The 24,690-nt window shown below is 36.9% G+C and overlaps 1 protein-coding gene across 3 annotated transcripts in view; it reads left to right on the top strand.

Annotated features, from left to right (window-relative positions):
* IFT80 (intraflagellar transport 80) overlaps window positions 1-24,690 on the top strand; it is a 158,855-nt gene that overhangs the window by 66,725 nt on the left and 67,440 nt on the right. For all 3 annotated transcript variants that reach the window (XM_011959065.1, XM_011959064.1, XM_011959066.1), the window contains 2 exons: window positions 12,846-13,025; window positions 24,540-24,658. In XM_011959065.1, coding sequence (XP_011814455.1) covers window positions 12,846-13,025; window positions 24,540-24,658 — 299 coding nt within the window. The remainder of the gene's footprint in view (window positions 1-12,845; window positions 13,026-24,539; window positions 24,659-24,690) is intronic.

Below are 24,690 nucleotides of genomic sequence, written 5' to 3'. Positions count from 1 at the left end.
TACATAAGCATATCTCTTGCCCAAACCGAATTCAGTTTCATCTCTAGCATAAACATCTTCAACTTCAAGAAGAGCTGTGTACTCCCTTTGGTTCTGGAGACCCCACTTAGAGCAAGCAAACATGATCTTGTACCACAGCCTTCCAACCTATTTCCCTTTTAGACATCCTGTTCCCTGCAGGCCTCCACAGGGTCCAAGATGGCAGAAAGAGCCAAAGATTATCCTTTTGAGGATCCTTCAATGTAATACATTTATACAGGAATAGTAAAGATAAGGGTGAGGTTGGCATTGAGGAGATACTTTTAAAAGTCTCTATAGTCAAGTCATGTTTTTTAGTTTAAATACTTACTTCCCTGTTGAGAAATAACCTGCATGCCTAAGCAATTTGACAGAATACAGAAGGAAAAAATAGTCTCTTTGCTCAAAGGAATGTATCATTTTTTGATATATCAACACTTTATAAAAGATTCTGCATTGTTATTCCCTATATTGTGCTGTTTAATATGATTGCTTATTTTGTTTTAATGTAAGAGTAGCATTAGCATGTTTGTAGAGCCTGGAGTCAAGGCTCCAGTGGTGAGTTTACAAAGTCAAAGGCCTCTTCTGGGTCTTTACATTTCTCATCTACAAAATAAATTGTCTAAGCTAAATGATTACCTCTCTCTTTTCAACTCCACGATTCTGTGATACCTTCATGGGCATTGGACATCCTGCTTGCTTCTTCTTATAAGTATTAGTGTATTGATTGTTTCTTTGTTTTTTAATATGAAGTTATTATATAGGAAGAGGCAACACTGCAGCCTTTTCTCACTGCCAGAAGTGAGAAAAACACAAGCAGTGCTGGAGAAGCATGGCTGATCTTATGACTTCAAACTTACTCTATGTTTTCTTTTAGTTGAAGAAAGTATAAGAAACCATTAAGTAAAAAGGAGATTTGGTTATAAGGATACAGGGATATCTTCCAGAAGCCAGGGAAAGGATATAGCCAGACCTCAGGAAACAGGAACTGGAGTGCTAGGAGAACACAGAAAGTGCCTGTTCTCTTTGTGTCTTTTGTCTCTGCTTCTGTCTGTATATCCAGGTCCTTTTTTTCTTTTCCAGTGGATTGACCTTTTTTACCCCCCTCAGTTTATGTGCTGGAAAGTGACCAGTGTTAACGACTCTCAAGTATACGTTTTTTTATTTGAGAGAGCAGTCAGACTGAGACAAGAATCTTAATCCCAATTTTAAGCACTCCCTTAGGGAAGGGATCACTGACTCAGCTTAGGTTTGGTACACATGCCTGGTCTAATGAGTTGTGTCTAGGCAGATTGGGGTAAGTGTACCTATTTTGGTTATTTTTTTCTTTTTAAAAGCAACTTCTTCAATAACTTAAAATGTTTTTTTTGGATATCTTTAATAATCCAGTGCCACATGCCAAGTTCCTACCACCACTTGGTGACAACATGGTCACATGGTCAAAATATTGTTTAGGGTTTTTTTTTTTTTTTTAAATCATTGTTAATAAGTCCTTGAAAGCCAAAACCACAAATCGCAAACTACATTTAAACAGTGGTAAGACTTTAGGAGGCCAAGGCAGGCAGATTGCTTGAGCCCAGTTCAAGATCAGCCTGGGCAACATGGTGAGACCCCCATCTCTACAAAAAATACCAAAAAAGAATTAGCCAGGTGTGGTGGCAAGTGCCTGTAGTTGTAGCTACTCAAGAGGCTGACGTGGGAGGATTGCCTGAGCCCAGGAGGTTGAGGCTGCAGTAAGCTATGATCGCGCCACTGCACTCCAGCATGGTGACGGAGTGAGAACCTGTCTCAAAAAAAAAAAGAAAAAAAAGTAGTAAAAATATCATTTTATGTGTTTATGCTCATATCTAACTATGAATCTTTAGAAAAAAGGAATATACTTTTACAATCCCCAAATTAACTGCTATATTCTTCCTTCCTAGTCTAATGTAACTTAATGACTGGCTGAATAATGGGCCTCCAAAGATACCCATGTGCTAATCCCCAGAACCTTCGAATGTGTTACCTAATATGGCAAAAGGAACATTGCAGATGTGATTGGGGTAGGGACCTCTAGATGATAAAATTACCCTGGATTATCCAGTCATCCAATGTAATCACATGAGTTCTTAAAAGCAGAGAACCTTTCCTAGCTGGGGGTTAGTGGACGAAGAAGGACAGATTCAAAGTAAGAGCAGCTCCACCTGCTGTTGCTGGCTTTAAAGGCAAAGGAAGTGGACTACAAGCCAACGAATGCAGGTGGCCTCTAGAAGCTATGAATGGCCAGCAAGGAAATGGGGACCTCAGTCATACAACTGCAAGAAACAGTTCTGCCCACAATCTGAATGATCAAGGAAATGGACCTTCTCCCAGAGCCTCCAGAAAGGAATGCAGTCCTGTTAGCACCTTGATTTTAGCTCAGTGAAACTCATGTTGGGTTTATGACTTAGAGAACTGCAAGATAATCAATTTTTGTTTTTCTAAGCCTCTAAATTTGTGGTAATTTGTTACAGCAGTAATAGAACACTGCAGATATACCTGCAAAGATATAAACTATATCTTTGTAACTGCATTTTAGGGCCAATGTTAGCAATGAGTCATGTAGGTAGTAGATAACTTTGGAAGGATTTCACCTTCTTCTTACTGATAAAAAAATTCCCTCACTAGCTTTATTGCTTTTATTTAAGAAATTATTTCTTAAAATATAATAGTATCATGGGAGTAACACATTAAACTTATTTTTATCAGGTCCTTTTCTAAGTAACGTGGCTAGCTGAGAGCAGACTTCAGAGCATGTGAAGAGAGGTATAGAATATTTTTGCCCAGGAGATGGCCCTTTATGGAGAGATTTTGGCTAGCTGTAGAACACCCTCAAGGTACTGGATATTTGAGGAAATGCCAGTGATATTTGCCCAGAGCTAAAAACCAAATTGATCAGCCTCACACTTTTTCAAGACTGCCTTACCTTCAGACAAAGTTGTTGCTTAAAAGAAAATTGGCCTAAGGGAAAAATAGAATGCAAAAAGAAGTTTTAAACTCTTTTATAATCATGTGTTTGTGGTATTAATAGTGTTATTCTGAGTATCTATATTGGTGTCTTAAGAATTGGGATTTTTAGGGCTGGGTGTGGCGGCCCATGCCTGTAATCCCAGCACTTTGGGAGGCTGAGGTGGGTGGATCACCTGAGGTCAGGAGTTTGAGACCAGCCTGGCCAACATGGCAAAACCCTATCTCTACTAAAAATACAAAAATTAGCCGGGTGTGGTGATGGGTGCCTGTAGTCCCAGCTACTCAGGAGGCTGAGGCAGGAGAACCTGGGAGGCAAAAGTTGCAGTGAGCCAAGATTATGCCACCGCACTCAAGCCTGGGTGACAGAGCAAGACTCCGTCTCAAAAAAAGAAAAAAAAAAGATTTGGGATTTTTTTTGCCGAACCGAGTTTGACATCAGCCTGAAAAACATAGTGAATTGAAACTCTATCTCAAAAAAAAAAATGAATTAGGATTTTTTTGGCTAATTAAAGGAGATTCTGAGGTAAGATTGGTGAGGGTAAGTAGAAATCCGATAGTTCCTGGATTGGAATGGAAAGCATTAGAGTTTGTTTTTTACATTGAAAAAATTACCTATTTCTGTCCACTAAAAAGACCTAGAAAAGCAATGATCAACTCAGTAATAGTATCCACGTACTTGTGGGCATTCTTTAAATAATATTTTCCACATTTTTATAACATGAACCGGAGCTCCACTGAGAATTCCCCGTGTAAGTCAGGAAATCTAAAATATGAATCTGGACATTTTATCATACTAGGAAACAAGGAAAGTGTCTAAAAAAAGAAAAGCTATGAGAGTCTGTCAAGAAGACTAAAAAAAAAACCCAAGTTGAAAGAGATCTGACTGGCTAAAAGTGAGCCAATTTGAAACGGGCACAGTAGCTCACGCCTGTAATCCCAGCACTTTGGGATGCCAAGGCGGGCAGATCACAAGGTCAGTAGATCACGACCAGCCTGGCCAATGTGGTGAAGCACCGTCTCCACTAAAAATACAAAAATTAGCTGTGCGTGGTGGCAGGTGCCTGTAGTCCTAGCTACTCTGGAGGCTGAGGCGGGAGAATTGCTTGAAGCCAGGAGGCAGAGGTTGCAGTAAGCCGAGATCATGCCACTGCATTCCAGCCTGGGTGACAGAGCAAGACTCTGTCTCAAAAAAAAAAAAAAAAATAGTGAGCCACTTTGAGCATTCTATTTATTGAAACACATCAAAGGTGTATATACCAACTGGTATAACGAACCGCTATTTACCCATTACTCAACTTCCAACAATTATCAACTAATAACATATCTCATCTGTACCACCACCCACTTAAGCAAATCCCTGGCATCCTATCATTCTGTCACCAAATATTTTAGTATATATCACTGAAAACACAAAGTCTATCGTTAACCTAACCTCAATACCATTATTAAATCTGAAAACAATTAACAGCAATTTTTAAGTATCATCAAGTATCTGGTCACTATTCAAATTTATATTTTTGAAAAGTGATACAATCGTGTACCACATAATAACATTTTGGTCAGTGACAGACTGCATGTATGGCAGTGGTCCCATAAGATTATAATGGAGTTGAAAAATTCCTATTGCCTGGTGATGCCATAGCCATCCTGGTGTCATAGTACAACACGTTACTTATATGTTTGTGTTGATGCTAGTGTAAACATACCACTGCGCTGTCAGCCATATAAAAGTACAGCATGTAAAATTATGTACAGTACGTAATACTTGGTAATGATAATAGATGATTGTGGTACTGGTTTATATATTTCTTATACTATCCTTTTTATTGTTATTTTAGTGTGTACTCCAATTTAAAAAAGAAGTTAACTGTAATACAGCCTCACAGAGGTCCTTCAGGAGGTATTGCAGAAGAAGACATTGTTATCATAAGAGATGACAGCTTCATGCATGCTATTGCCCCTGAAGACCTTTCTTTGGGCAAGATGTAGAGGTGGAAGACAGTAATATTAATGATTCTGACCCTGCGTAGGCCTACGCTAATGTGTGTGTTTATATCTTAGTTTTTAACAAGAAAGTTTAAAAAGTAAAAAACAAAACAAAAAATTTTAAAGATAGACAAAAACATAAAGAATAAGGATATAAAGAAAATATATTTGTACAGCTGTCCCAACATGTTTTATTTTAAGCTTGGTATTACTACAAGAGTCAAAAAGTTTAAAAAATTAAGAGGTTTATAAAGTAAAAAAGTTATAGTAAGCTGAAGTTAATTTGTTATTAAAGAAAGAAAAATACTTTTTAATGAATTTAGTAGCCTAAGTATACAGTGTTTATATAATTGATAGTAGTATGCAGTAGTGTTTCAGGCCTTCACATTCACTCACCATTCACTCCCTGACTCACCCAGAACAACTTCCACGCCTGCAAGCTCCATTCATGTAAGTGTCATATACAGGTATACCATTTTTTATGTTTTAATGCTGTATTTTATTATACCTTTTTTTGTATTTAGGTATGTTTAGGTACACTACTATCGTTGTGTGACAGTTTCCTATAGTATTCAGTACAGTAAGGTGCTTGATAGGTTTGTAGCCTAGGAGCAATAGGCTATACCATATAGTCTGGGTGCTATATTATTTATATTTGTGTAAGTACACACTATGATGTTCACATGATGAAATAGCCTAATAGCCCATTTCTCAGAATGCATCCCCTTCATTAAGCAACACATGATGGCAACTAACTGGAAATAATAAAGAATTTATCCTGCCTTTGATATATATACCCCAGGGTAACCAAATAGGTGATGAGAAGATATTTCTTTTTCTAAAACTATTGTAGTTAGTAAGTGAAGAAAAGATTAGAAGATTGCCCATTTTGCAACCCTACTGAATTAGTAGATGTAGGCAATGATCGTCATTTACTAAAAGCATAAGAAGAAAGGCAACAGATGTTAATTTCTTCCTACTGGAAGTACATGTCATTACTCTTATTCATGTAATGCTGTCCCAGCATCCATTTTGTTGTCTTGTCCCTGACTTTTGACCCACCTATTCTGAGATAGTCTCCATCTAGTTAGCATTTTATCTTCTAGATAGATAAGGCCCCATACCCCGAACTGTTTGATCACCTTCTACTTTTAAGTGTTAGAAACCTGATAATGTAATCCCCAAGTTCCCGTGCTTATCCTTGTGCTCCCTTCAATCAACCCCACCTAGGGGTTGCCAGGGGAAACCCACCTAGGTAACACCCTGCACACCAATAAAAACTTCCACCCGAAGGTCTCACACTCTCTCTCTTGCTCCCCATCTGCTGGTTGAGCGTTCCTGTTCTTGATGACACCCAACACCTTCCCATTGGCTCTGCCTTCTCGCTTAGACCTATGAGTAGTAAACCTAATCTTTCCATGAATGTTCCTCACTGTGCCACACAAAACCTAACTTAAATACCTCACTTAACAAATTGCAACAGTATACAACATCACCTATGAAGTTTTCTTGCCAAAAATATGGAACCTGAATCTGATCAAGACTCTAACTACTAATTTACAGGAAATAAAGGGGACAGACGAAATGTTAAATAACACCATGAGAATGCAGAAGCCAAAATCCAGACTGGGAAATTTTATAGGACATACGACCCAGTTTCTTCAACAACCACAAAATTACAAGGGGAGGTCAGGCATGGTGGCTTATGCCTGTAATCCCAGCACTTTTGGAGGCCAAAGCGGGAGGATCACTGGAGCGCAAGAGTTCAAGAGCAGCCTGTACAACATAAACCTCATCTCTACTAAAAATAAAAATCCCAATGTCTTGGCATGCACCTGTGGTTCCAGCTACTCAGGATGCTGAGGTGGGAGGATCACTTGAGCCCGGAGATTGAGGCTAGAGTAAGCTATTGCATCACTGTACTCCAGCATGGATGAAAGAGCAAGATATTGTCTCAAAAAAAAAAAAAAAAATTTACAAGGGTAAAAAGATGTGGAAGGAGAACATATAGATCTTACCCATCAAACATAGTGGTTGTACCTTATTTGCATCTTAATTGAAACAAACTGGAAACAAATTGGAAAAAATGACAAGTGGGAAATTTCGAACAGTGACTTAATGATGGTATTGAAGTTGGGTTTAAAAAGTCTTTTGTCTTTTTAGTGATATATAGTAGTTCCTCCTTGTCTGTGGCTTTGCTTTCATGATTTTTCAGTTACCTATAGGCAACCATGATCTGAAAATATTAAAGGGAAATTCTAGAAATAAAAATGCATAAGTTTTATATTGCACACTGTTCTGAGCAGCATGATGAAATCTCAAGCCATTCTACTTTGTTTTCCCAGGACATGAGTCATCCCTTTGTCCAGTATATCCACTCTGTATACACTACCCACCCGTAAGTTACTTAGTAGCTGGCTTAGTTGTCAGATCTACTGTCACAGTATTTCAGGGCATGTGTTCAAGTAACCCTTAGTTTTCTTAATAATGGCTCCAAAGCACAAGAGTAAGGATGCTAGCAATTCAGTGTGCCACAGAGAATCCATAAAGTGCTTCCTTTAAGTGAAAAGGTGAAAGTTCTCAATTAGAAAAAGATGGTATGCTGAGGTTGCTAACATCTATGGTAAAAATGAATCTTCTATCCATGAAATTGTGAAGGAGGAAAAATAAATCTGTTCATAGTGTTATATACACAGTACAGAATTATCTGTGATTTCAGGCCTCCACTGGGGGTCTTGGAACCTATCCCTGTGGATGAGAAGGGACTACTATGTACTGAAATATTTATTGATGAAATGATATGATAGGGATTTGCTTCAAATAATCTGGGCCATGGAGAAGTGGATGGTGGTACAGAGGAGATGAGAATTAGCCATTAGTTGATAATTGTTGGAAACTGGGTAACAGGTAAATGGGGGTCTATTATGCCAGTCATTCTCAAAGTGTGGTCACTGGCCCAGTAGCTTCAGGACCCTCTGGGAGCTTGTTAGAAATGCAAATTTTTTGACCCCAGCCCACATCCACTAAATCAGACACTCTGGGGTCGGGCCCAGGAATCCATTTTAACAATCCTTCTAGGTAACTCTGATGCACACTAAAGTTTGAAAACCACTGCTTTGTATTATTATTCCTACTTAAGCTTATGTTTGAAATTCAAAGAAATAAAAAGTGCAAAAGAAAAGAATTAGTTTATGAATATAACAAGCCAAACTAGGAGAAGCTGGTTTAGAGGCTAAGACAAGGTTGTATAATTGTCTTCATAGTTAGCAGATGAGTTGGTAAGGTACTGTCAGAGAGCCAGCTGCTAATGATAAACTAAATTACAAATTTTGCTCTTCTCTTGAAACAATGGCTCTTTATTAAAATCACCTAGAGAACTTTTAAACACGCATCCAGATCTACCCCCAGGAGATTCTGGATTTAATTGGTTGGATCAGAGCTAGGATTTTGGCTCTCTTTTTTTAAAGTTTCTAAGATGATGATAATGTGCAGCTAGCATTGATAACAAATATCCTAACTTTATGTGCATAAGAATTATCTCAAGAGCTTGTCAAAAGCTTCCTGTCTCTCCTCTCCAGAGATTCAGATTCAATAGCTTGGGGTAGGGTCCTTGAATTTACATTTCTAATAAGCTCACACGTGATATAGATGCTGCTGGCTTGCACACTTTGAGTAACATCTTAAAGTAAGAGATAGTCTGGTCAAAGAAAGAGATAAGATAAGTAACAGTGTAGGGGAGAAAAAGTATGTCTCTTCCCGTCTTAGGTTTATGGATGAGGACCCTATAGATAACGAAAGAGATTAACAAAAAAAAAGCATACAATTTTATTTAATACAAACTTTACATAACGTGGAATCCTTCAGAAATGAAGACCCGCCCCCCCACCCCCACTGCAAGAAACAGGGAAACTTGTGTATTTTTATGCTTAGGTTTTATTACAAATGAACAGTCATGCAAAAGTATGATTGGACAAAGAGGTTATGATCTAATGCTAATAAACTGGGGGAAATGTAGCAAAGCCTTTCTGTTCAGATTATTCCTCTCTGCGTCCCTGTGTCTTTAGAGATAAAGATGTTCCTTTCCTCCCAGTACAGGGAAGGTACCTCTTCCTTGATGAACTGACCTGCCTTGGGAGAGGGGTGAAAGAAAGAGAAGGACGTTCCTGCTTCTACTGTGTTCTCTGTGTCAAAAATTTTGGATTTTGGAGTATTTTGGCTTTTGAATTTTTCAGATTAGGAATGCTCAACCTGTATAACAATATAGTGATAGTAAAGTTAAATTAAATTCTTACATTAAAAAGTTTTTAATTTACAACTTAAAAATTATTTTAAATGTAAGCATTAAAAATTAAAATTTCATCACCCAGGTATTAAGCCCAGTACCCATTAATGATAACAAATCCCCATGATACAAGGTTACCTATATAACAAACCTGTACATGTACCCCTGAACTCAAAATAAAAGATTAAAAAATAAATTAAAATTATTTCTCTCTGTTTTAGGTTAGTAATAAAACAATATAATTGAAACCTAATCAGCAGAGAATAAGTCTTTAATAGTTACTAAAATTGGGGAGACATACTGGAACTATTCCAAAAATTGAAAAGGAGGCACTCCTCCCCAATTCATTCTATGAGGTCAGCATCATCCTGATACCAAAACCTGGCAGAGATATGACAAAAAAAGAAAACTTCAGACCAATATCTTCAATGAACATCAATGCAATAATCCTCAACAAAATACTGGCAAAGTGAATCCAGTAGCACATCAAAAAGTTTATCCACCATGATCAAGTAGGCTTCATCCCCAGATGCAAGACTGATTCAACATACATGAATCAATAAATGTGATTCATTACATAAACAGAACTGAAGACAAAAACCACACAATTATCTCAATAGATGCAGAAGAGGCTTCCGATAAAATTTAACATCCCTTCATGTTAAAAACTCTCAATAAACTAGGTGTTGAAAGAATACCTCAAAATAAGAGCCATATATGACAAACTTACAGCCAGTATCACACTGAAAGGGCAAAAGCTGGAAGCATTCACCTTGAAAACCGGCACAGAACAAGGATGCCCTCTCTCACCACTCCTATTCAATACAATATTGGAAGTTCTGGCCAGAGCAATCAGGCAAGGAAAAAAAAAATAAGGATACTCAGATAGGAAGAGAGGAAGTCAAACTATCCCTGTTTGCAGATGACATGATTCCATTGTATGTCTAGAAAACCCTATCATCTCAGCCCAAAAGCTTCTTAAGTTGATAATCAACTTCAGCCGAGTCTCAGGATACAAAATCAATGTGCAAAAATCACTAGCATTCCTATACACCAACAACAGACAAGCAGAGAGCCAAATCACGAATGAACTCCCATTCACAACTGTCACAAAAAGAGTAAAGTACCTAGCCAAAATACTCCAAAATCCAAAACTTTTTGAGCACCAACATGATGCCACAAGTAGAAAATTCCAACACTTGACTTCATGTGACAGGCCACAACCAAAACATCTACAAAACTTTGTTTCATGCACAAAATTATAAGAAATATATATATAATTACCTTTATGCTTTGTGTATAACATATATATGAAACATAAATGAATTTCGTGTTTAGATTTGGGTCTCATTCTCAATATATCTTCTTATGAATATGCAAATATTTCAAAATCTGAAGAAATGGAAAATTTGCTTCTGGCCCCCAGGCATTTCAGGTAAAGGATACTCAATCTGTATTCCTTGAGATGTGTTTTCAGGGATAAGTTGCATGTTGCAGATTTTATTTTTGTTGGTTCGTGTGGACTGTAAAGGAAATCAGTTGAATATGGGATGATGATATACTATTATCTAAACATTTCATTTTCTCCTCTTAGGATCATGCATCTGTAAGTTCTTAGATAAATATTTCTGTTTAATTTTAGTAAGACATTTCTTTCTGGCTGATTTGGTTCTTCCAGTGTTTTAAAACCATACTTTAAATTCGGTAGTCCTCCCTTTTTCACAGTTTCTTTTTCTGTGAGTTCACTTACCCTCTGTCAACTGCAGTCCGAAATGGAATTTCCAGACATAGAGACCACACTCACGTAACTTCTACTATAGTATATTTTTATAATTGTTCTATTGTATTATTAGACATTGTTAATCTCTTAGTTTCCCTAATTTATAAATTAAACTTTAACATAGGTATGTATATATAGAGAAAAACATAGGATGCATAGGTTTAGTACTATCCATAGTGTCAGGCTTCCACTGGGGATCCTGGGACTTATCACCATGGTTAAGGAAGGAGTGTTATATGAATGTATGGTTTTAAAATAGAAATTAAACTAAGATCTCTGTTTCTTCTACACCATGAGGATAGACTAGATTTAGAAAGAGAGATATGCCATAAGCCTATATGTTAATATATCAAGACTCATTTGTCATTACCAACCACTTTTAATCTTTATGTAAAATAGTATTCATGTAGTGTTTCATAATTCTTTTTTGTCAAACACAAATGAATTAATTTCATTTTATCGCCCAAAGCAGGTTATTAGTATCTTTGAAGTTCCCAGTCTTCTACAGTTATTTTCAAAAGATGACTTCAAATATTATATGTATTCTTTTTTTAATTGATTCTTCTTAATTTTTGAAAAGGAAGTTTCTAGTATTTTCATACTGCTGATGAAGCAAAGGTTATGGTTTGTTCATTATCTTCTCCTTGATAACTTTATTATTAGGACTTTACTGAAGCCATTAAAGCAACAGTTAGTGGCTCTAAAGCTGGAGGGTGGGGAGAGTTGTAAAAGAGTGTCAGCAAGGGGTTAAAGAGACTTTTAGTATGTTTTTGTTATGTATAAACTTTTATTAGGAATTTTAAATTCTTGTTTTGTAATAGTATCAATTAGTAAATCTTTATATTTTTCCATTCCCCCAGATTAGTTGTCAGAGTGAGCCTGTAGCTAATAATAAGTATTTCTGGAAAAAAATAATGTAAAACAAACAAACAAATTCTATCTATCTATCTATCTATCTATATCTATCTATCTATATCCAGCCAAGGGCAACAACAACAAAATCAAGACTGTGATTATATGTTGTAAGGCTGGAGAAATGGAAAGAGAATATGTATATAAGTTTAGTCAAATTAATCATCCTAGCAAATAACATATGTTGCATCTGAAAAATGAAACAAGTGCATATAATACCATGTATTAAAAAGTTTGCTTTTTTCTTATGTCTTATACACACACACACAAGAATCTCTTTTGTCCTATTTAATGCTTATTGATATCTCTAAATAACTTTCTCAAATAGATAGGTTCTAGGAGAGGTTATACTTACTGCAGTCTGTTAAAAAAAAAGAAAAGAAAAGAAAAATAGATCTAGTTTCGTGTAATTTCATGACTTAGGATGTGTGTCAGAGCTATTTTAGTTACATTGTGTGTTGAGGGTCAATTTTTTTGTGACATTCTTAAAATATTGTAATGAGATTTTTTTTAGATGTAGAGACTATATATTAAGAATGAATAATAAGATGTCTTTGTTTTTTTCTACAGAATCTTTGTGTTTACCTATTAAGTATTATTACTGAAAAGGAATAGTAAACATTGAAATGATGTGGGTTTTTTACAGTTCTTGAGATATTTCATACACTGTTTTATCATGATGTTCTACTGTGGACTTTAACAATTACATCTGTATTTTCCGTTCAGTACACTGTAATTTTAGTAAGAAAAATATTTTAATAATTCCAGAACTGATATTCTTTTAAAAATGATCTTAATATGTTGTCATGTGCCTGATTTAAAACTTCCTAAAAATTTTTTTCAATAAGTCCATTTTTTTCTTGTTTTTTTCTCCCCCAGTGGTCATATGCATTAGAAAAACCCAACACTGGCAGCATATTTAATATTGCGTGGTCTATTGATGGCACTCAGATTGCTGGAGCCTGTGGAAATGGACATGTTGTTTTTGCACATGTGGTGGAACAACATTGGGAGTGGAAAAATTTTCAAGTAACATTAACTAAAAGAAGGGCCATGCAGGTATGATTATGTTCCAAGGTTGATTAAACCTGCTTCTTTTCATATTAGTTAACTGTACAGAATATGGAATTATCTTCATTAATTTAGTCAAGCTTATAAAAATTCAGTCACATTAGAAATATTTTAACTATGCCATTAGTCACTTTCTCTGACATAAAAACCTTTCACAGATACAGAACCTGAATGCCAAAGCTACTTGGTTATGCATTTAGTACAAATACGGTGAAATTGGAAACATTGAGGAAATATGTGGATTCAGTGAGGGAAGGAGAGAAAAAGCTGTAACAAATAGGAGCATATTGGATTTGACTCCTGGAGCTGAATCCAAGACAGGCCTAATCTGCCAGTTACTGACAGGGTTAATTGTTTTACTTATTTGTAATTGGGTGAACTTATTTAACCTGATTTTTTTTTAAAAAATTTATTTTAAGAATTACCTAAGGAGAGTCAAAATGGGAAATGGTATAGGAAGTTCTTATTAGGAATTAAGAAGTGTAGGGGAAGAAAAATACCTCTACCCATCCTAGGCTCATGACTGAGGTCCCTATAACAAAAGACATATTAACAAGAAAAAAGCATATAAACTGATTTAATGTAAGTTTTACATGACACACCGGAGCCTTCCTGAGGAAATGTAGATCTGAAGAAACAGTTAAGCTGTGTGCTTTTACGCTACGTTTGATGAAGAGTAAACAGTTGTGGCGATATGCAATAGGCCAAAAAAGGTATGATCTAGTGGTAATAAGCTGGGGAAAATTTAGCAAGACCTGCATGTTTAGATTCTTTTCTGTGTCCCTGTGTCTTCAGAAATAAGGATATAACTTTCCTCTGGGTATAGGGAGGGTACCTCTCACATGAGAGTCTTATGACCTGCTTCAGGAAAAGGTCAGAAAATCCTTTCTAGGTTTTATGACCTGTGTGAGAGAAGAAGAGTTGGGGAAGGTCAGACTGACCTCCTGCTGCTCTTGTTTTATCAAATTCCTTTAGCTTAAAATATTCAGTATGCCATAGTGCCATAATAGTGTATCCTCAATCCCATCAGAAGAAAATTTTGAAGTGAAATATTTTGTAGATGAATACAAGGAGATTGGGATGTGGCAATGGGAAGTAGGGAGAAATGTTTTACTGGTCAAAAGTCATCAGTGGGAGGGCACAAGTATCCTCATGGCTCATCTTTGTCTCTCTTTCAGGGCCTCTAGCTCAGTGCCTTGCCCTTAATATATTAATAATTAATTGAAGAAAGGTATAAGGAAAAGATCAAAGTGCAATGTGTCAATAGAAATCCTCTGAAAAAGAAGGATTCGACCTTTCTCTTCTTCCTTTTGCCAGTAACAATTGCCTCTATCTTCAGTATTCATAATTCATATTATTACTATAAAAATTTTAAAAAAATTTATATTATTACTATAAAAATTACTATAAAAATTTAGTAGAACATATTATTACTATAAAAATTTACTATAAAAATTACCATAAAAATTTAGGGCAGGTCTATTCAAATATTCTGTTAACCCACATATCCAATATTATCTAGTGATAATATTGTCACTAGATTACTACTAATTAGGTATGTTATACTTTTTCTTTATTCTGCTTATTTATTTTAAAATTATAAAACTTTTTATTTAGATAATTTAAAACACACACAGAGTAGTATATTGAATCCCCATGTGCTCATCACCCGGCCCCAGTAATCACCAATTCATGCTTAAGCCTGCCCGGTCCATGTCCTGTCTACTTTCCTTGTTCCCCAAATTCAGACATTGTATTTCATTCGTAAATATTTTAGTATATATAACTAAAAGATAAGGACTCTGTTTTAACATAACCACACTACCGTTATCATATCATATAAAATAACAATTTCTTAACATTATCAAATATCCACAAAGTGTTTACATGTCCAGTTGTTTCCTACATGCCACAAAACTTTGTTTGAATCAGGATCCAATTTTACATATTGCAATTGGCTGATATATTTTTTGAGTCTCTTTTCGTCTGTAGAGTCCCCTTCTACCTCTATTTCCTGCCCTGCAGTTTGTTTGTTGAAGAGCCAAGTTATCTGTTTGGTAGAGTTTCTCAGTCTGGACTGGGCTGATTGTATCTCCATGGTGTGATTTGACATGCCCTCCATCTTCTGTGTTTCCTTTAAGAAGGATTTAGGATCCAGATGATGGTTTAATATATATTTCTTCTAATTAACCTGGGATCTAAACCATTATAATATTCTGTATATGACATAGAATCCATTGTGCGTTCTAATCAACTAATTGGGGTATAATATTTTATTTATAGCTAATATAGTAGTGCTAAAATGTTCTAGCCTTAATTACAGAAATGCCCCAACATAAGACTATATCTAGAAAGAGGAGTTCTTTCATAATAAAAAGAAATTATCCTAGTGATGAGAGGATTTTTATGTGAAATAAGATGAACCGTGGAAATGCTTAAATGGCTTATCTAATCTAAATTATCTTTGTGTTTAAAATAATATTTACAGATAATTTTTTAAAGTTTTAAACTAGAACATTATTTTTATTTTTTAAAGAGGTTTTACTTTCTCCATGTTATAAAACATTTGACTGCATTTTTGCTAAGTTAAGGCCTATTCACTGTTTCTTTTTAGAATGATTTTATTCACTCATTCAATGGATATCTATTGAGTGATCCCTACTTGCCAGGCATTGGGCTAAACAATGAGGAATACAGTAGTGAACAAGACAGATTTGGTCCTTGGTTTTATGGACCCCCTAAATTATTACCTTGAAATTTTTTTTCATAAATTCAGCTGTAATTGATTTAAAGTGAAAAATAAAGGAAAAAAAGGAAATTTATTGATTCATGTGAAGTTAAGAGATAGACTGACTTGAGAGGCATTATTGGTTCAGAGGCTTAAATAATGCCTAGAGGACTTCGTCTCTTTCTCTTCCTTGACTCCTCTTTTCTCTGCAATTGTCTTAGTTTTCAGAAAGGCTCTATTTTGTGGCCTTGGTAGTTCCAGACTGACATTCTACCAACTTCAAGTTCAGCGGGAAGAGTGCTTTTTTTCCCCTAGTAATTCCAGGAGAAATCTCAGCCTTGGATTTCATATGCTGAGCCTGAGTCAAGTGTATTTACTCAGGGAGAGGCAGGGGAAAATGAGTCAATCCCATCTAGCCAGTCACTGAGAGTAGTGGAAGGAATGTTTTCATAAAGGAAAATCAATGTATATTTATGAGAAAAGATGTCATTTGATTCTGGGCAGACAAAAAATGATAGATAGATATATGCTATAGTCTATCCTTGAGCTGTTTAGCAGCTATAGTGTGTTAGTTACTTATTGTTGCATTATGAATAACCCTAAACATAGTGGCTTAAACAGCAACAATTATTATCTCTCATTTTCTGTGAGTCAGGAATCCAGGCATAGCTTAGCTGGGTCCCCTGTTTCAGTCTCACAAGGCTGCAAACAAGGTGTTGGCTGGGACTTTAGTCTTATCTGAAGGCTCAACTGGGGAAAGATTTGCTTTCAAGCTCACTGACATGATGGTTGGCAAGATTCCGTTCATCAGTGTCATTTGCACGTGCGGGCCTCAGTGTTTTCTTGACTATTGACTGGAGGTCTCCTTCAGTTCTTTGTATGTGGCCTCTTCATAGGGCAGCTCACAACTTGGTGGTTTGCTTCAGCAGAGCAAGCAAGAAGGGCCAGAGAGAGTGCAAGCAAGACATAAGTCACAGTTTTTTATAACCCCAGCTCAGAAGTGACGTCTCATCACTTTTGCCATATTCTATTTACTAGAAGCAAGCTATTAGGTCCAAACCACCTAAATGGAGAGATTTGCTCAAGGGTGTGAATACCAGGAGGCAGGGATCATTGGGAGTCACCTTACAAACTTCCTTTATTCATATATTTGGATATATATTCAACCTACTCATATATATGACTCAGAAATATACTAATTTATCATGCAGCTATTTCATATGTGATTGAAAACAAACCCATCCCCTTTCTAAAAAAAGATAACCTAGACTCTACGGTTATTGCATCCAGCTCCAACGCTCTGGTTTGGAAAACTATACATAAATATGTATTTTAATTCAATTCTTCTCCCCTCCCCTCCCACTCTCCATATTCCCAGTTTACAATGGCTAAGGGAAAAGAGGGTGGCTGCAATGAAAACAATTTGGAAAAGGGGAGAAAGGAAAACAACACACAGTGATTATCCATTTATAGCTAAAATCCACCTGGTGAGTGTGAAAGGCAAATAAAAATCTTGAGACCTCAAACTCATTATGTCAAAGGGAAAGGGTAAGCTTGAGAACTGAGTCATGCAAAACTGCCTCTCATTTTGTTCCTAAGTAGATAGCTGCAAAGATAGAACACATACCTCCCCAGAGGACTTCCCTTGCAATATGCTTACAAGTAAATTCCCTGGAGGCCCCAAGATCTTTACCCTACAACAGAGTTCTGTTGAATTTCACCCTAACAATGTAAATTAACAGCTTATCTTCACAGGTATGGGAGAAAGACAAGACTAGAAGTCATCCCTCTGCTCACCAGAGACAATGCATATTTCACTGCTTCTTCTACTCTGTGTTTATCTTTTGTAAAAATTCAGATTCACTGCAAGGGGAATGCATAGTTGACTATCCCTGTACCTCTTTTCATTTGCAACATGTGGATTCAGTGAGCTCTAATCAAAGCCTCACAAGAATGCGACCATACCCTCCCTCTTCTCTTCTCTTCTCTTCTCTTCTCTTCTCTTCTCTTCTCTTCTCTTCTCTTCTCTTCTCTTCTCTTCTCTTCTCTTCTCTCTTTCCCTTTTCCCCTCCTGCCCACTTTTTTTTCTCTTTAAATATTGAAGCTCTCCAAACCCTTTTTGGAAAAAGCATGGATCACAGATGTTCCTGTGATTTTGTGTTCCTTTTTCCTGGGCACATCCCCAACCTTGGCAAAATAAACCTATAAATTGATTGAGGCTCGCCTCCAGTCATTTTCTTTGGTTTTACCCCAAGAATATCCTGAGAACTTTTTTAGCAACAAAATAGTTGCTTGGTCAGTTTGTTAACTCCAGTTTGCCTTTCTGGGAAGATCTCCCTGGACATTTGGGAGGATTCCCTTTCTGAGGGCTGTACTTTTTAACAGCCCACTTTTGTTGCAAGGTGGGGTCACAGGATTTCAGTGAGACTAAACAATCACAATTGTTTTTGTTTGCCCAATTTAGAATTTTACAGTTTCCTTAGAGGCTTTGTTGGCTTTTGGTTTATCCGTGTTTCATTAACTCAGAAACTAGAGATCATGTTGAGTCACGATTGTTAAATCTACACCTTGACCTGCTGGTGCTGTTTTCCTACAGTAGACTTACTTGCCCTACCGTCTCCCTGGACCTCAGCTTTTGTGGGACACAATAGCCTGTAGTGAAAAAGTTTCTTAATCTGCCTCTTGCCTCCAGGAAGCAGCTCAGTGGATAATTCTTTCCAAAAGAGATCGGTTGATGTCTTTGTTAGAAGGAAGTGCCTAGGAGGGAAAGCCTGCGGGTGCAAAGGGTGAGGCATTTCTAGTATCCCAATTTCTTTCCTGCCACTCTAACTTTAGGATAGGATACAAATTTGGCTTTTAATAGTCATCAAAGTTCAAAGGTGTCTAATTCTTACAGGACACTTTATGTCTTGTAAAAATAAGAGCTAATAATAGAGTAATTTTGAAGATGAAATGAGATAATATATGTAAAACAAAAATAAATGATAGCTATTGCTATGATTATGATTATAGCTATGTATAGGATTAAATGAGTGTTTTGCAAATGTGCAAACAGAATGACTTATGTCAATCTGAGGAGTCTAAATATTGTGATCACACAAAAGAATTAGGTGATGCGAATATCAGGAGAGATTAATCCTGGAGCTGCCCTGAATTGAACAGAGTAATTGGTGTATTTTAAAATTCAGCAGAGGCCGAGCGCGATGGCTCACGCCTGTAATCCCAGCACTTTGGGAGGCCAAGGCGGGTGGATCACAAGGTCAGGAGTTAAGACCAGCCTGGCCAATATAGTGAAACCCCGTCTCTACTAAAAATACACAAAATTAGCCGGGTGTGGTGGTTCACGCCTGTAGTCCCAGCTACTCAGAAGGCTGAGGCAGGAGAATCTCTTGAACCCTGGAGGCGGAGGTTGCAGTGGGCCGAGATCAAAGCCATTGCACTCCAGCCTGGGCGACAGAGCGAGACTCTGTCTCAAAAAATAAAAAATAAAATAAAGTAAAATAAAATTCAGCACATAACGTTTCTGATGTGGAATTTGCCATAGTTTTGAAACTATAACAGCAATTACTAGAGTGTCTTTAGTTTTGTTATTATGGCTAGGATGCTTTATTCTGGTTTGGTTCAGGTGTACCAGATTCACCGAAAGGGACACTCCCCCATGTGAGGCTTTAGGCAAATATGGATCTTAAGAAATCTATAATTTTAATAATGTTAGAGGCCTATGCAATTGGATTTTTAAATGTTGAATTTTCTTAAACCTGTTTGTTTAGGAAAGTTTGCAAGCAGTTTGACTAGATAGCATGTTGCTATAAAGAAACTAACATATAACTTCCCTTTAACATTTTTATATCATTCTATTAGCTTTAAACTGTTTCTAGAAGATGGCATTTTGGATCTTTAAAAAAAAGTCTCTGGGAGCTCAGACTTCTCACGAAAATGGTGTTAATTCATACATGGAAGAAAGAGACATACTTTTGGCACCAAAAGATTTAAATATGTAGATATATAAAAGACTCATCTGGCCTCAAAAACAAGATAAAGATCTCTGTGGACCAGAAACAGAACAAAAATGCAGTGTGGAGTCTCAGATCTACTCCAGGTCTAGAAGCAGGCAGGGAAAGGCAGTGAGGAAAGTTGTTCCTGCTGGCTAAGGAAACTGAAAGTATTAATACTTGAAGTGAGACAAGGGACTAGGTCCAAGTTTCTGTTTGAAATCAGAGCCTGGGGGTCTGTGAGGTAGCTCCTTTCTCTCCATCCTGAAAGGAGACCTAAAAATTCTACAGCCGCCTGCTACATGGGGCTTCATATGTGTAGTTGTAGGCCTAGGAAATTTGAAGACACCACCTGCAGTCAGCGGCCTGTTCAATTCCAGAGGGCACCATTCACATAGACCCAGAGTTGTGCAGTACACAACCTGCAGTCATATAGCTGTGGCCTTGCAGACAAAGTTCAGCCCTTTCACTAAAAGCATTCTTGTGCTAATTAACAACAGGTGACTACTGGCCAGCACGGTAGCTCACGCCTGTAATCCCAGCACTTTGGGAGGCCAAGGCAGGTGGATCATGAGGTCAGGAGATCGAGGCCATCCTGGCTTACACGGTGAAACGCCGTCTGTACTAAAAATACAAAAAAATTAGCCGGGTGTGGTTGCACACACCTGTAATCCCAGCTACTCAGGAGGCTGAGGCGGAAGAGTCCCAGCTTGAACCTGGGACGTGGAGGTTGCAGTGAGCCGGAGATCACGCCATAGCACTCCAGCCCAGGAGACAGTGCGAGACTCCGTCTCAAAACAAACAAACAAACAAAAAGCAGCCGACTACTGAGAGCAGTGTTTTTCCTCCAGCCTTTTCAAGTAGAGGTGTTTTTCTTTGATGCGCTGCATATCACTGGATCTGGTTAGATGTCTTCCTTACTCCTCCTTGCTGATTCTAGACCACTATAACCTCCTCTTCCCTAAAAAACTCTAGCTCCTTTGAAACACTTGATATCAGACTACTCCCCTCTTTACAGTCATTCCTCCTACGCTTTGAAGAGGTGAGCAAAAATATTGATGTCTTTTTCTTCACCACTAGTTCTGGAATTGTTTTTTAAGTTCTTTTTAAACAGTCTGAAAGATAAGAACTATTTTCATTTTAACATTACCATAGTAACATTCACATTTCCCCAGTCTTTTCCTAACATCTTTCTACAGTAACAGATCACATTTCCCCAATTATTTTCTAAATATGTTTTTCTAGTTGGTTTGTTTTTATCAGGAAATAAAGCCCCACATTGCATTTAGTTAATTTGTCTCTTAAGTCTTTTAAAATCTGAAACAACTTCTTATTATTTATTTACTTACAATTTATTTGTTAAAGGAACCAGGTTATTCTGTTGAAGTTCCCACATTCTGTATTTGACTGATTCCATCTTTGTGGTATGATTGCATTTATTTATTTATTTTTATTTACTTATTTATGTATTTATTTTTTCAAGACATGGTCTCACTTTATCACCCAGGCTGGAGTGCAGTGGCACAGTCATGGCTCACGGTAGTCTTGACCTCCCAAGCTCAAACGATCCTCCCACTTCAGCCTCCCGAGTAGCTGGGACCACAGGCATCTGCCACCATGCCTAGCTAATTTTTTTTGTTTGTTTTTTGTAGAGACAGGGTCTCACCTTGTTGCCTGGGCTAGTTTTGAACTCTGCCCACCTCAGCCACCCAAAGTGCTGGGAATAAAGGCACAAGCCACCACGCCCGGCCTTGGTTACAATTAATATGTTCATTTATCCTGTGTTTCCTCTAGACTGGTTATTGGATTTAGAGCCTCAGGTGATGCTGTGTACTTCCTGTTGCATCACATCAGGAGGCACATATGTCTGCTTGTCTCTCTTTTAGTGATGTTAAGATTTGATCAGTGTGTTCAGGTATTAGAAACCTGATTCATCTATCATATAGTTTCCCACTGGGTTTTTTACCTTAATGCCTTTAGCTGCCATTAATGATAGTTGTTTAGATCTATTTTTCATTGGGGGTTGTGAAATAGTAACATTGTAATTCTATCATTCCTTCCACATTTATAAGCTAGAATTCTCCTATAAAAGACTTTGTTTGCCTCCTCAACCATTAGGTTACCCTATGGGGAATGGTAACAAATGCAGAATTATTTTCCTATTTGCCAACTTTCAAATAAGTTGGTTTCCTAGTATGCCCAGTAAATTTCTTTTTTGTTGTCATTGTTGTTATCATTATAAACTTGTAGATTTTAACATTTTCTGTGTGTTTCAACCCATCGTGGTTATTCTCTATAATGCTCAAATTGTCTCATCTTTGGCCAGTTGGTTCCTATGTTCTTTTGACTGATTTCAATAGCTTCCTTGCTTTCTGGTGTGACAAGATGTTTCAGGCTTCTTTTGTACAGACCACAGTCAGATCTGTAAATAATGTGTGTTCATTGCTACTGATTTGATCATTACTTCTAGACAAATTTTTTTTCTTTTTTCTTTGTACTTGAGCCTACACTGGGAAGAAATGTTTTTGTTTTTGACAGATAAAAATACATCACAAGTTTATGCTGAGGTTTCTAATTTAAATGTAAGATTATAGGGTTTTACTCTTGATTTTTTAAGAGCAACGCTTCTCTGACCAGAAAATTGTGGTTCCTAAAAACATTATATCCCCAAATATAGTTTGAAAATAACAATATTAATATTATTCTAATAATATATTACTGAATACTGTTTAAGATTTCTTGTTTTTTTTTAAATGTGAGCAAATCCGTATCTTCATATTCTTCCGTTTCTTAGATAAAAGGTATACTATACACGCTGTTCTGCATGCTGCCTTTTTTTTTTTTTTTTTGACACGGAGTCTCACTCTGTCACCCAGGGTGGAGTGCGATGGCGCGATCCTGGCTCACTGCAAGCTCCGCCTCCTGGGTTCACACCATTCTCCTGCCTCAGCCTTCCGAGTAGCTGGGATTACAGGCGCCGCCACCACGCCCGGCCGGCTAATTTTGTGTATTTTCAGTAGAGACGGAGTTTCACCGTGTTAACCAGGATGGTCTTGATCTCCTGACCTCGTGATCCGCCCGTCTTGGCCTCCCAAAGTACTGGGATTACAGGCATAAGCCACCGCGCCTGGCCACATTTTTTTACTTTACTACATCTCATGGACATCTATAGATCTTCCTCATTCCTTTTTATAGCTGTATGTATAGACACTTTATGTCTCTATATGTGTGACTATATCAGTTTATACAACCTGTCCCTTATCAATAGACATTTGGGCTATTTCCAGTCTTTTGCTATTACTAATAGTGCTGTAGTGATAGTCTGTGCATATGGTATTTTATAGTTTTGCTTGTTTATCTTTGGGATGGAACTCTAGAAATGAGATTGCTGGGTCAATATTTTGGTGGAGATGGGAGTTAGACAGCGGATAGTAAAAAAAAATAACATACCTGTTTATTCTGTTTGGTCTGCTGTAACAAAATACCATAATCTGGGTAGCTCGTAAACAACAGAAGTTTATTTCTCACAGTTTTGGAAGCTGGGAGTCCAAGATCAAGGTGCCAGCAGATTTAGGGTCTGGCAAGGGCCCACTTTCTAATTCATATATAGTGCCTTCTTGCTGTGTCCTTGCTCGGTAAAGTGGGCAAGGCAGCTCTCTGGGGCCTCTTTTATAAGAGCACTAATCCTATTCATAAGGGCTCATAACCTTCCAAAGGCTCCACCTGCTGATACTGTCATACTGGTGATTAGGTTTCAAAATATGAATTTTGAAGACACAAACATTTAGATCATGGCAGTGTCTGGTAGGCATAAGTACTTCTTTGAAGTACTTATAAGAAGTTTGATTTACCTTCCTGTTTTTCTTTCCATACCCTTTCATTGTTCATTAATATTATAATTGTCACATTATATTTAGAAAAATGGTAACATTTTGAGGAGAACTTAAAGCAGTATTAATTTGTAGGTATAATTACGTTTGTTTCCTCTATTTTTCACCTCTTACTATACTGCCATACCCATTCTGGTATTGGGCAGAGATTAGGTAAATTTAATTTGCTCAACGTTTTTCTTAATTTCTTGCACTTTGTTCATTAACTTCAAGATTTTTGTCCAATACTGCCAAATATTAAAATCCTTGCAAAATAGTCTGTTACAAACTTTTATGATAACTCTGACTGTCATAAGCAAATCTCTCTCTGTTAGTTGCTGCTTGGCTTTTTTAGACACTGTCTCTGTGTTTTGCATATGAAAATTCCTTTCCCCATTCCTTGCAGCTTGGCTTCTTCACCATGCAATTCGTTTGTTTACCAGTACCTCCTACCCCACTTTTGATTTTTAAAGCAATTATGTCTCTTCTTTTAGAATGTATATTTTTAAGTAAAATCTAACCCCAAAAAGAGATATTCTTACCAGTTTGGGCAGAAATCACATAGAATCTTTCCAACTTCAATATGCCACCCTCCTTTGACTATATCTCAGTGTTGGAATATTTTTTATATCACTCCATTGCTACATCATTAAGTTTGGCTTGCAAGTTAGAAATCTCTGTGGTCTTTTTCTACTTATTTCTAAGAGATTTTCTGTATCTCTACTTTGTTGGTTGGTTTTTTAAATATTAGGTATACTATCTTATGCCTAGTTTCTATTAAATTCTTTTTTATATGATTAGGTAATCAGTAGTGCATTGAATTTTTTGTGTTTCAAAATCTTGCTAACTTATGTAAATAAAATTTGGATATGTTTTAATGATGTTTGTTGGCATTTTATGTTTTCTTGTTTAGGTTCGTAATGTTCTTAATGATGCAGTGGATTTACTGGAATTCCGTGATAGAGTCATTAAAGCATCTTTGAACTACGCACACTTAGTTGTTTCAACATCTCTTCAATGTTACGTGTTCTCGTAAGCATCTTGCATTTCTTTTTTTTTTTTTT

The sequence above is a fragment of the Colobus angolensis genome, unplaced genomic scaffold (assembly GCF_000951035.1).
Source record: "Colobus angolensis palliatus isolate OR3802 unplaced genomic scaffold, Cang.pa_1.0 Scaffold48, whole genome shotgun sequence".
Lineage (NCBI taxonomy): Eukaryota > Metazoa > Chordata > Mammalia > Primates > Cercopithecidae > Colobus > Colobus angolensis.
Note: the sequence above shows the minus strand (reverse complement) of the source record. Positions and strands in the feature narration are given on the sequence as shown.